At 53.1% G+C, this 12,532-nt stretch overlaps 2 protein-coding genes across 2 annotated transcripts in view; both read left to right on the top strand.

Annotated features, from left to right (window-relative positions):
* The window catches only part of PGLYRP2 (peptidoglycan recognition protein 2), an 8,871-nt gene extending 3,459 nt beyond the window's left edge, over positions 1–5,412 (top strand). Inside the window, exons 2-5 of the mRNA XM_008058443.1 lie at positions 365–1,429; positions 2,899–3,109; positions 3,980–4,277; positions 5,309–5,412. Of these exons, the coding sequence (XP_008056634.1) occupies positions 365–1,429; positions 2,899–3,109; positions 3,980–4,277; positions 5,309–5,398 (1,664 nt within the window). The 3' untranslated portion in view covers positions 5,399–5,412. The remainder of the gene's footprint in view (positions 1–364; positions 1,430–2,898; positions 3,110–3,979; positions 4,278–5,308) is intronic.
* Positions 5,413–9,649: 4,237 nt separating this feature from the next.
* RASAL3 (RAS protein activator like 3) overlaps positions 9,650–12,532 on the top strand; it is a 12,726-nt gene continuing 9,843 nt past the window's right edge. Inside the window, exons 1-3 of the mRNA XM_021712431.1 lie at positions 9,650–9,688; positions 9,818–10,153; positions 10,957–10,968. Of these exons, the coding sequence (XP_021568106.1) occupies positions 9,832–10,153; positions 10,957–10,968 (334 nt within the window). The 5' untranslated portion in view covers positions 9,650–9,688; positions 9,818–9,831. The remainder of the gene's footprint in view (positions 9,689–9,817; positions 10,154–10,956; positions 10,969–12,532) is intronic.

The raw sequence follows: 12,532 nt of genomic DNA, 5'->3' as shown, positions 1-12,532 counted from the left end.
CGGAAGGCTGAGGCGGAAGGACCGCCGGAGCCCAGCAGGTCGAGGCTGCGGTGGCCGGGAGCGGCCACTGCACTCGAGTCTGGGCGACAGAGTGAGACTCCACCTCAAAAAAAAAAAGAACAATCTTAGTATGCCAGCCTGGCCACAGTCTCTCTCCTGCTTATGACCCTGCCACGGCTCCCCTGATCCATGGCTCCCTCGGTTTGTGTGCTTCAGTTTCTTCATCTATGCAAAGACTGTGTTGAGGGTCACAGGATTATCAGGTGGGGAGCAGGGAGCATTGGGAGGATGTGGAATCAGAGCAACAAGGCTCAGGAATGGGTGGGGCTAGGCTGCTGGGCTGACACCTTCTCTTCTCCTGCAGCTTCCCTGCCCCTGCTTATGGACTCTGTCATCCAGGCCCTGGCTGAGATCGAGCAGAAGGCACCAGCCACTGAGGCTAGCCGCGCTGCCTCTGCCTGGCTGCTGTCCACCCAGAACTCTGGCCCCCGCGATCACCTCTACCACTTCCTGTTGCAGGTGGGAAGCCTCAACACCGAGGAGCTGCGTTCCTACCCCCTGAATCCAAAGCTGCAAGGCCTGATGGAGGAGGTGGCCCAACATGGTGTACGGGGTGGGCAGGAATATGGGGTGGTACTGGCACCCGATGGCTCGACTGTGGCTGTGGAGCCTCTGCTGGCGGGGCTGGAGGCAGGGCTACAGGGGCGCAGGGTGGTAAACTTGCCCTTGGCCAGCACGGCTGCCCCTCAGGATGCTGGAGTCTCCTTTCCAGATGTTGCAGTTCCAGCTCCAGATGTAAGAGCCACCTCCCCGGAACTCAAAGACGCTTCTCTAGATGTCACCTCTGCAGATGTGGGAAGTAACATTCCAGATGCTACAACTGGCTCTCCAGATGTTCAAGCTTCCTTGCCAGATGCCAAAGCCAAGTCCCCAACCGCCGTAGACAGCCTTCTGGCCGTCACCCTGGCCGGTGACCTAGGCCTGACCTTCCTCCAGGGCCCCCAGACCCGGAGCCATCCGGGGCTGGGAACTGAGGGCTGCTGGGACCAGCTTGCTGCCCCCCGGACCTTTACACTCCTGGACCCCAAGGCATCCCTGCTCACCATGGCCTTCCTCAATGGTGCCCTGGACGGGGCCCTCCTTGGAGACTACCTGAGCCGGATCCCCAATCCCCGGCCGCCCCTCAACCACCTGCTGAGCCAATACTACGGAGCTGGAGTGGCTGGAGACCCTAGGCTCCACAGCAACTTCCGGCGGCAAAACGGGGCTGCTCTGACTTCTGCCTCCACCCTGGCCCAGCAGGTGTGGGGGGCCCTTGTTCTGCTGCAGAGGTTGGACCTGGCACACCCCCAGCTGCAGAGCAAGAGCCAAGAACAGCTGGCCCAGGTGGCCACCTATGCTACCAAGGAGTTCACAGAGGCCTTCCTGGGTGAGAAGGGCCCCTACCCGCTGTGACCATCTCCCTCACAGATGCAGATGGGGTCTTACTATGTTGCCTTGGCTGGTCTCCAACTCCTGGTCCATGTGGCCAAGGGGACTCAGGGCTAGGGGATTCCAGAGGGGCAATAAGGGCTCTAGCCAGGAGCCTGGGACAGCTGCACAGGTGAGGAAATGCTAGAATTTGGCCTTGAAGGATGAATAGGAGTTCCGTTGAATTTTTATTTTTTTATTATTATTACTTCTTTGAGTCAGGAACTTGCTCTGTCACCCAGACTGGAATGTAGTGGCACAATCACGGCTCACCACAGTCTCAAATTTCTGGGCTCAGGTGATCCACTCACCTCAGCCTCCCTGAGTACCTGGGACTACAGATGCACACCACGTCCAGCTAATTTTTTTGATTTTTTTTTTTTTTTTGTAGGGATAGTCTTACTATGTTGCCCAGGCTGGTCTGGAACTCCAGGGCTCAAGGAGTTCTCCCATCTTGGTCTCCCAAAGTGCTAGGATTACAAGCATGAGCCACTGAGGCCAGCTCTCTGGTTTTTGTTTTCGTTTAAAGTGAGGAAGACGGACTTCCAGGAGGTGAGCTCAGTGTATGCAAAGGCATAGAGGTTCAAGTGAAAGTTTAGTCTGTAACTCCTGTGCACTTCTTGGGGAGTTCTTCTTTGAACCTCATGTTCCGCAGAAGGCCAGATAGATCACTGCTACCTCTTGAATTTGCTGGATGGTTTAAAAAGATGAAACAGGCCAGGTGCGATGGCTCATGCCTGTAATCCCAGCACTTTGGGACGCTGAGGTGAGAGGACTGCCTGAGCCCAGGAGTTGGAGACCAGACTAGGCAACACAGCAAGACCCCATCTCTACCAAAAAATTTTTTAAAAGTCAGGTGTGGTGGCGCACCTTTGTAGCCCTAGCTACTAGGGAGGCTGAGGTGGAAGGATCACCTGAACCCAGGAGGTCAAGGCTGTAGTGAGCCATGATCGTGCCACTGCATTCCAGCCTGGGCAACAGAGTGAAACTCCAGCTCAAAAAATAACTCAAATAAGTAAAAGATGAAGCATCTAGCACACAATTGGGACTCAATTAATGTGGGCTAAGAGGTTTCCATTCTTAGTGTAGCTGCCCTGCCCAGTGTTCTTCGATCTCATGTGGCAGCTGGAGAGAGAGCACTGGACCCTGGATTGTAAAACGCCTTCTGGTCTGGGCTAAAATCCTTGGGTTTCATCCTAGGGGCTATGGGGGACACAGCGGATATTCCCACAATACCGAGATTTAGTAAGTTTCGTTAGTTTGTTCCCAATGGGGACCAGTGTGGGGTAAGACTGAACCCTTCCCAAATCTGGAAGTAGACGAGGATGGTCCATCTGTGCGCTTGGATGGGGATGCAGGCGGCAGGCCGGGAAACGCTTGCTGACCCCAGCCGTGGCTCCTCCCCTCCACCCCTTCCCCCGCCCTCAGGATGCCCGGCCATCCACCCGCGCTGCCGCTGGGGAGCCGCGCCCTACCGGGGCAGGCCGACGCCGCTCCAGCTGCCTCTAGGGTCCTTGTTCGTGCACCACACATACGTGCCCGCTCCGCCCTGCACACGCTTCGCGCGCTGCGCCGCCAACATGCGCTCCATGCAGCGCTTCCACCAGGACACGCGCGGCTGGGACGACATCGGCTACAGGTGGGCGGGGCCCTGCTGAGTGGGCGGAGCCTGAGGCCAAGGACGGGGCTGGAACCCGAGGAAAACTGACAAGTGCGAAGAGGAGTTTGTGATGGGCGGAACGAGTTGGATAGGGGGCGTGGCCTAGGTTGCGCGTTGGATAGGGGGCGTGGCCTAGGTTACGGGCGGGGCCTCAACAGGGACCAGTCGGGGGAAGAACTGAAACAGGAGGCGGGAAATGGGAGGGCATCTGCGTCTGGGGAGGGGCAGGGATGGTCTAAGACAGAAAAGAGGCCGGCCCTGGGGGCTCACGCCTGGAATCCCAACAATTTGGGAGGCCAAGGCGGGAGGATCGCTTGAGCCCAGGAGTTCGAGACTAGCCTGGGCAATGTAGCGAGAACACCGTTTCTACAGAAAGCCAGCTGGGCATGCGCCTGTCGTCCCAGCTACTCGGGAATCTGAGGCGGATTGTCTGAGCGAGCCCAGGAGATCGAGGTGCGGTGAGCCGTGATCATGCCACTGCACTACAGCCTGGGCTAGAGTGAGACCTCGACTCAAAAAAAAAAAGTTTAAAAAAATTTTTTAAGCCACGTAAGACCTCAGCACTGGGCAAGTGCTAGACTTGAGAAAAGGGAGGGGAGGGGAGAGGAAGGGCGAGGGCAGAAAGGGGCGTGGCCAATGCCGAGGGGCGGATCCACAGACAAGACGGTTCTGGGACGGTACTTGGTGTGGGAGTGGGACCGACTGAGCCGCACGCGACTGACGCAGCGCGACCGTGCAGTACTTGGAGTGGGCGGCCCTTGGCACAAGGACGGAGTCGGGGAGGGGGAGGCATAAGGGGGGACCTCCTCCCTCAAGCCGCGTGGTTCCTCCTTCCCGCTTCCCCCGCAGTTTCGTGGTGGGCTCCGACGGCTATGTGTACGGGGGCCGCGGCTGGCGCTGGGTGGGCGCGCACACGCGCGGCCACAACTCCCGCGGCTTCGGCGTGGCCTTCGTGGGCAACTACCCCGCGGCGCTTCCCACCGAGGCCGCCCTGCGCACGGTGCGCGACACCCTGCCGGCTTGCGCAGTGCGCGCCGGTCTCTTGCGGCCCGACTACGGGCTGCAGGGCCACCGCCAGCTCGTACGCACCGACTGCCCCGGCGACGCACTTTTCGGCCTGCTGCGCACCTGGCCGCACTTCGCCGAGGTGAGCTGACGATGCAACACCTCCGTGGCCCAAGGGGACTTCGGCCCAGTGAGGCCCCGGCCATCCTCCACACCCCACCTGGAGCCCTTCTACCTCGGGCCCAGCCTCCAGTCACGCTGCAGTCAACATCACCTGTTCTGTGACTTCTGCCTGTACAACCTCAGCCCAACCCCTGACCCAGCTAGAGTGCTCTTTGCCCAGCCCCTAATACCTCTGCCTTCACTACCTCCACCTTTGCCTCACTCCTGATCCCTACCCAAAGGCCCACTGTCCACACAGCACTAGCCTAACCTGTGACCCTTTGCCTGCACAACCTCTGTCCGGACCCTAACCCTGTGCTGCAATCGTGTGTCCCATCTAAGCCCCGAGGACGATTGTTCAGTCTTTGGCTCTCTGACCCCTGAAGGCAATTCTGTTTTGGGGGTTTTTGATTGTTTTGTCGTCGTTGTTGTTGTTGTTGGATTCTTGCTCTGTAACCCAGGCTAGCATGATCACAGCTCACCACAGCCTCAACCTCCTGGGCTCAAGCAATCCTCCTGCCTCAGCCTCCCCAAGTAGCTGGGACTACAGGCATATGCCACCATACCTAGCTAATTTTTAAAATTTTTTGTAGAGACGAGGTCTCGCCCAGCTGCCCAGGCCGGTCTCAAACTCCCGGGCTCACGCCATCCTCCTGCCTCGGCCTCCTAAAGTGCTGAGATTACAGGTGTGAGCCACCACTGAGCCAGCCTCTGATGACAGTTCTTGTGCTGGAGCAATTTAAACCCAGCCAGCACAACCTCGGCCTGATGGCCTCATCCTAGCCCCTGTCCTCCATCACTAAAGCAATTCTGTATTCACATCTGGACAATCTTGTGCCACCTGCACACTGCCACACATTTCATTAAGCTACTGATCTGCCCAGCCTGGCCTGCAGTTGCCTTTGTACCTACTCCCTCACTTTGGGGCCCATCCCCTCTTCCATCCAGGGTTCCACCATTCAGACATACGCCACCATCACCCCAAGCTTCACAACCCCATGTCTTTTCTAGACGGTGAAGCCAAGAACTGCCAGGAGAGCCTCTGGGAGATTTAGGAGAGGACTACCCCCAGTGATCCTGCTGGGCACAGACCTCCAATAAAGAGACCCTGGAAAGACTGTCTCTGTTCACACCTCATCTGTGTTTGCACGTGTTGTCTTAGTTTGGATTTGTTCAGAAGCAGACTGTGAGACAAGAATTCCAGGACATTTGTTTTTTGGTTTTTTGACTTGAGGACTATGTTGCCCATGCTGGACTGGAGGCTGGAGTACAGTGGCACAATCACAGCTCACCATAGCCATGACCTCCCGAGCTCAAGCAATCCCTCCTCCCCAGCCTCCCAAGTAGCTGGGACTACAGGTGTGTACCACCATGCCTGGCTACTTTTTAAATTGTTTGTAGAGATAAGGTTTCACTATGTTATCTAAGCTGGTCTTGAATTCCTGGACTCAAACAATCCTCCCACCTCAGCCTCCTAAAGTGCTGGAATTATAGTCATGAGCCACTGCACCTGGTCACAAGTAATTTATTTTTATCTTTTAATTAAACAAATTTTTTTTTTTTTTTTTTTTGGTGAAGACAGAGTCTTGCTATGTTGCCCAGGCTGGTCTCTAACTCCTGGCCTCAAGTGGGTTCTCCTACCTCAGCCTCCCAAAGTGCTGCGATTACAGGTATGAGCCACCATTCCTGGCCCAAGTGGTTTACTGAAAGGTGATCCCAGGACATATCAGCTGGGGAATGAGATGCCAAGGCAGGGAAGGGAAGGCAGCCAAAGAAGGAAGCATTATCAAGCAAGTTTCCACTGTGGGCAACTGGAGCTCCTTCTCACTGAGGAGTAAATGTAGGACATATGCCTCACAGTCATCCCACCTGAGAGGTGAGGGGGCTGAGAGTATTTATACACTAACTCCCAAAAGTTATTAGTTGAGGGTCACTCTCAGGGACATGTTAATTCATTGGCACTTTGGGCCTGCTTGTTCCATGGACAGAGTGGACTCCATCTACCAAGTGCAAATATTACCTCCTCAGAGAAGCCCTCCTGATTTTTCCAGCTCAAAGAGAGGCACTGCTCAGCCTACACAGTCTGTCTATTTCCTTCCAAGTCCTCCTCACCAGCCAGAAATGTCCCATGTTTGAGTTTAGGATCTGTCTCTCTTGAGTGTCTGTGAGTTCCAGGAAGGCAAAAACCAGGTTGCTTCTCCAACACCTAGCACATAATAGGCACTCGGGAAATATTTGTTGATTGGATAAAGACTCACACTAGGAACTTTTTGAAACTGATTTTATCATCTTGTACGAATGAGGAAACCAAGGTTCAGAGAGAGGAAGTGACTTGCCTGAAGTCACACAAGCAGTTGACACTCAGCTCCTGGGCCAGAATTATGCTGACTCACTTATTCTTCAGAACAGCTTTCATCTACCTCTCTTTCCAAGTATATCTTTACGGAGGCCTAGCAGAGATACAAGAAAATGCACAGCCTGGTGTATTTTCACAACAGAACACACCCATGAAACCAGTACCCAGCTTAAGAAATAGAACATGTGGGCAACCCCCCTTGGGTCTCCTCCCACTGTGGGAGCTTTTCCGTCCTCTCCATAAATCCTGCTTTCAAAAAAAAAAGAAAGAAAGAAACAAATAGACCATGTGAGCTGGGCCTGGTGGCTTATGTCTGTAGTCCCAGCTACTCGGGAGGCTGAGGTGAGAGGATTGCTTGAGGCCAGGAATTTGAGGCCTCAGTGAGCTATGATCTTTCCACTGCACTCCAGCCTGGGTGACAGAGCAAGACCTTGTCTCTAATATAAATAAATACCTAAAATCTGGGTAAAGGAAAGGTGGTAAACATACTCTGTGGAATACTACACAGTCATTAAAAAAGAGCAAAATCATGGCATTTGCAGCAGCATGGATGCCGGTGGAGGCCATCAGTCTAAGTGAATTATCACAGAAACAGGAAACGGAATACAGTAGGTTCTCACTCACATGTGGAAGCTAAACGCTAGGCACAGTCAGGCACAAGGATGGGAACAACAGACACCGGGCGCTGCTAAGGGAGGGAGGGAGAGTGGGGGAATGAGGGATACAAAACCACATAGTACCATGCTCATCACTGGGAGGAGAGGCTTGTCAGAAACTCAAACCTTGCCTCCACGCAAATACCTATGTAACAAATCCTAACATGTACCCCCGTGATTCTAAAAGAAAAGAATAAAATAAAATAGGATTAAATTAGTCAGTGTGGTGGTGTGTGCTTGTAGCCCCAACTACTTCGGAAGCTGAGGTGGAAGGATCACTTGAGTCTCTCCAGGAAGTTTTGGAGTTTATTTTTCTGAGTCGGAGTCTCACTCTGATACCAGGCTGGAGTGTAGTGGCATGATCTCGACTACTGCAGTCTCAACCTCCTTGGCTCAGTCCGTCCTTCTGCTTCAGCCTTCCAAGTAGCTGGGACTACAGGTGTGCGCCACTATGCCCAGCTAATTTTTTTTTTTTTAATTTACTGTAGAGACAAATTCTCACCATGTTGCCCAGACTGGTCTTGAACTCCTGGACTTAGGTAATCCTCTTGTCTTGCTTCTCAAAGTGCTGGGATTTCAGGTATGAGCCACAAAGCCCAGCTAGAGTCCAGGAGTTTGAAGCTGAAGTGGATGATGATTGCATGGGAGTGGCCGGGAGCGGCCACTGCACTCCAGTCTGGGCGACAGAGTGAGACTCCAACTCAAAAAAAAAAAAATGTTAAATTTGTGTTAAGCGATTGTCCTTCAGTTAAAAAAAAACATAATAAGCATGGCCAGCTTCTAGAAGTCCTCTTCCCAGTCACTAGAGCCCCCCAAAGAAAACTGGCATTCCTGACTTGTTACACATAATTTTCCCTGCTTTGGAACTTTATATAAATAGACTCACACATGACCGGACATGGCCAAAGCGAGAGGATTGTTTGAGCCCAGGAGTTTGAGACCAGCCTGGGCAACTTGGCAAGACCTCGTCTCTACAAAAAAATCAAAAAATTAGCCAAGTGTGATGGCACATGCCTGTAGTTCCAGCTACTTGGGAGGCTGAGGCAGGAGGATCATCTGAGCCCAGGAGGTCGAGGCTGTGGCATGCTATGATCCTGCCACTGTACTCCAACTTGGGTGACAAAGTGAGACGTCAACTCAAAAGATAAATAAATAGACGCACACAGTGTTTACTCTTCATTGTTTTTGTTGTTGTTGTTTTGGTTTGGAGGTTTTTGTTTTTTTTTTTTGAGTTGGAGTCTCACTCTGTTGCCCCAACTGGAGTGCAGTGGCACACTCCCGGCCACCGCAGCCTCAAGCTGCTGGGCTCCAGCGATCCTTCCGCCTCAGCCTTCCAAGTAGCTACAGACATGCGATACCACATCCAGCTAATTTTGTATTTATTGTAGAGATGAGGTCTCGCCAAGTTGCCCAGGCGGGTCTCGAACCCGCGGGCTCAGGCAATCCATTCACCTCGCCTCCCAAAGCACTGAGATTACAGGCTAAGCCACAGAACCCGGCCTGCAGGTTTTTTTTAGAAATAGAATCTCACTATGTTGCCTAGCCTGATTTTGAACTCCTGGGCTTAAGGGATCCTCCCACCTCAGCCTCCCAAGTAGCTGGGACCACAGATGTTTTTTGGGTTTTGTTTTTTACTCAGCATTGTGATTCATTCAATCCAATCATTCATTAGTTTGTTCTCATTGCCCTATGGTACTCCACTGTGTGAAGAGAGCACAATTTATTCATTCCACACCAAAGGACACTTGGGTTGCTTCTAGTTTGGGGCTATTACAAATAGTGCTGGCAGGCATGTCTATTGGGTATCTACCTAGCGATAGAATTGCTGGGTTAGGGGAAACTGTGGTGCTGGTAGGTCATGCCAAACAGTTTTCCAACATGAGTGAATCGGTCTATACTCCAATCCACAGTGGATGAGAGTTTTCCAACATGAGTGAATCGGTCTATACTCCGACCCACAGTGCCCATTTTGAGGGCACCCACTGAACAAATACCAGCCAGAACATGGAGGCTTCTGACCAGAATATGGAGGCTTCTGGCAAAAAAAGGACCCTACGGACCAGCAGGCAGCATATCCCTCACGGTCCAGCAGGCAGCATATGCCCCTGTCTCTGAGAGGAGGTAACCCTACGCCCAGAGATAGGGTCATGTGCTGCCTGCTGGCCCATGGGGGATACTGTAGGGTCCTTTTTCTGCCAGAAGCCTGGTCTGCCACCGCCTCTCCTGCCCCTCACCCCCAGCATCCTGCCCCTACTATGCCCTCCCAGCCTGGCTGTGGGGTGGGGTGGGACAGACAGGGTCACGTGGAGTTGGGTTCAGCGGGAGGAAGCCAGGCGAGTACAGACGGCTGCCGAGTCTAGGGCTGGTCAGGAAATCAAGGTAAGGGAGGCATGGCGTGTGGTCCCCAAGGGGCTTCCTTGGAGGCAGAGTTGAGAGTGGGAAGGGGGCCGAGATGAGGGCAGTAGCTGGGCAGACACTGGGCAGAACTGTCAATCTCTCATCCTCCAGGAGAATACTCTGCCATGGACCTACCGTCACCAAGCCAGGCCTCCCAAACCCAGCCCGCGGCTCCCTCTCGGATGAGTTCCTACCGCTGGCACACAGGGGGCGGTGGGGAGAAGGGGACTGGAGGATTCCGCTGGGGCCGTCTTGCCGGATGGGGCAGAGCACTGAGCCACCAGGAGTCCACGGTCAGCAGCCAGCCAGCCCCTCGCTCGCTGTTCCGTCGGGTCCTCTCTGCGCCCCCCAAGGAGTCCCGGACCAGTCGCCTCCGGCTATCCAAGACCCTCTGGGGCAGGCCTAAGAACCCACCGCTGGAGTCCGAGCCCGAGTCGGAGGCCCCAGGTACGTGGCTCCCCCACCCTGGGCTCGGGCCGGGAAGCCGGATGCTTGGGTTTTGCCTGCCTCCTGAGCATCAGCCCTGCAGACACAGGAAGTTGTGGGGAGCCCAAAAGCCCAGCAGGAAGTGGCTGGGGCCCACTGCTTTCTTTCCTCTTTCTACCTAAAGGAGGGGTTGCCAGGGACCTGTTCCAGCCCAAAAAAGGATCAGGGAACAGACCCACGATGGTACTGTCCAGATGCCAAATGGCTCTTGGCCCCAACAGGTCTCTCCTTATGTCTATCGGTCCAGGCCATTCTCTTCTACCTGGACATCCACCTCAGCGGCCTCCTGCTCTCCTGCCTGCTAGCCTCCGTGTCTTAGTTTCTTCACCTCTTTGAGTCTCAGCTTCCTCGTGGGTTCAATGGGAGTGATGACTCATGCCTGTGCTTCCAGCACTTTGAGGGGCTGAGGTGGGAGGATTGCTTGAGCCCAGGAGTTTGAGACTTGGGCAACAGAGTGAGACCATGTCTCTACAAAAAAATGAAAAACTTAATCTGGCATGGTGGCGCATGCTTATAGTCCCAGCTACTTGGAAGGTTGAGGTGGGAGGATTGCCTGAGTCCAGGAGATCGAGACTGTGGTGAGCTGTGATCATGCCATTGCGCTCCAACTTAAAAAAAAAAAAAAAGAGGGGGAAAGGGAGAATAATGATCTCTACCTTGAAGAGCATATCATTTCATTTGCTCACATTCATTCATTCATTCATTCATTCCTGCGGAGGGTTTGTATTTTAGTTTTTTTGTTTTTAGCATATACTGTGTGCCAGGCCCTGATTTAGGCACTGAGGACACAGCAGTGAAAAGGCAGACGACACTCCCTGCCCGGTGGAGCTCACAATGTAGTGTAGTGCGGTAAATATGTCAACAAGAAAATGACAGATAGTGTTAACTGTCATGCAGAGGAATCTAGAATGGCAACGGATATCATAACAATTAGAAGTTAGATATGTAGCACTAGCCCACGGCCCAGAATATTTTAAGTGATCCACGAATAAGCAGGAGTAATCATTTATTGCCTCTGGTGGAAAAGACAACGGAATAGACAGTCAATTTGGGACGGTGGATTCAGCCCTTCTATTTCACGACAGCTCATTTAATTCCCACCATTCATATTCCCATTTTGCAGAGGCCTCCCTTCAACCTCCTTCAGGGTATCAGCTAGTGCCCGCTCCATAGGATCCAGAGAGCTCTCTAACAAACTGACCTGTTCCTCACCTGCTCAGATACCTCCTATAGCTCCCCACTGCCCCCAGGATAAAACCCAAGCTCTTCCAGCTGGCACCCAAGGTCCTGGACCAGTCTCTTCCTGGACCTTCCCCTCTAGCCTCTGAGGCCCTGAGCCCCTTCCAGCTCTTCCCTTTATCTTCCTGAACTTTGCTCTCTCCCAGTCTTTGCTCAAGCTATCCTGCTGCCTTCCCTTCCACCGCTGCTTATCAACATCCAACCTGCTGTCTGAGACCCAGAGCAAACTCACCCTCCTGGGAGACCTTCCTTGATCTACCACCTCTTCTTCCCTAAGAAAGAGACCTCCTACCCTGAACATTCTCTGTTTCTTTCTCAAATGTTAAATACTTTCCAAGCTGGGCACAGTGGCTCACATCTGTAATCCCAGTAGTTTGGGAGTTCAAGTTCAGCCAGGAGTTCAAGACTCGCCTGGGCAACATAACAAGACCTCATCTCTACAAAAAATTAGCCAAGCATGGTGATATGCACCTGTGGTCCAAGCTACTCAGGAGGCTGAGGTGGGAAGATCCCCTAAGCCCAGGAGTTCAAGTCTGCAGTGAACAAGGATCACACCACTGCACTTCAGCCTGGGTGACGGAGTGAAACCCTGACTCAAAAATAAATAAATAAATACTTTCCACCTTAGATTAGTTATTTATGTGAGGAACTAAGGCTCCTGACCTGTTTTTTGTGGGTTGTTTTTGTTTGTTGAGACAGTGTCTCACTCTGTAACTCAGGCTGGAGTGAAGTGGCAGCACAATCCTGGTTCGCTGCAGCTTTGAATTCCTGGCCTCAGGTGATCCTCCTGCCTCAGCCTCCTGAGCAGCTGGGATTACAGGAATGCGCCATCACACTGGCTATTTTATTTTTTTGTTTTTGTGTACATGGGAGGGATCTTACTATGTTGCCCCAGCTGGTCTCAAGCTCCTGGGCTTAAGTGATCCTCCCACCTCAGCTTCCCAAAGTGTTGGGATTACAGGTGTGAACCACCACACCCCACCCTGTCCCATTTTCTAACGTCTTAGACCTACCCACTGTCTTGGTTAAGAGAAGAATACTGGCCTGGCTCGGTGGCTCAGCCTGTAATCCCGCACCTTTGGGAGGCTGAGGTGAGTGGAT

Source organism: Carlito syrichta, unplaced genomic scaffold (assembly GCF_000164805.1).
Source record: "Carlito syrichta isolate Samal-C Ts95f unplaced genomic scaffold, Tarsius_syrichta-2.0.1 Scaffold89767, whole genome shotgun sequence".
Taxonomy (NCBI): Eukaryota; Metazoa; Chordata; class Mammalia; order Primates; family Tarsiidae; genus Carlito; species Carlito syrichta.
The sequence above is the reverse complement of the archived record's forward strand: the minus strand, read 5'-3'. Positions and strand labels throughout refer to the sequence as shown.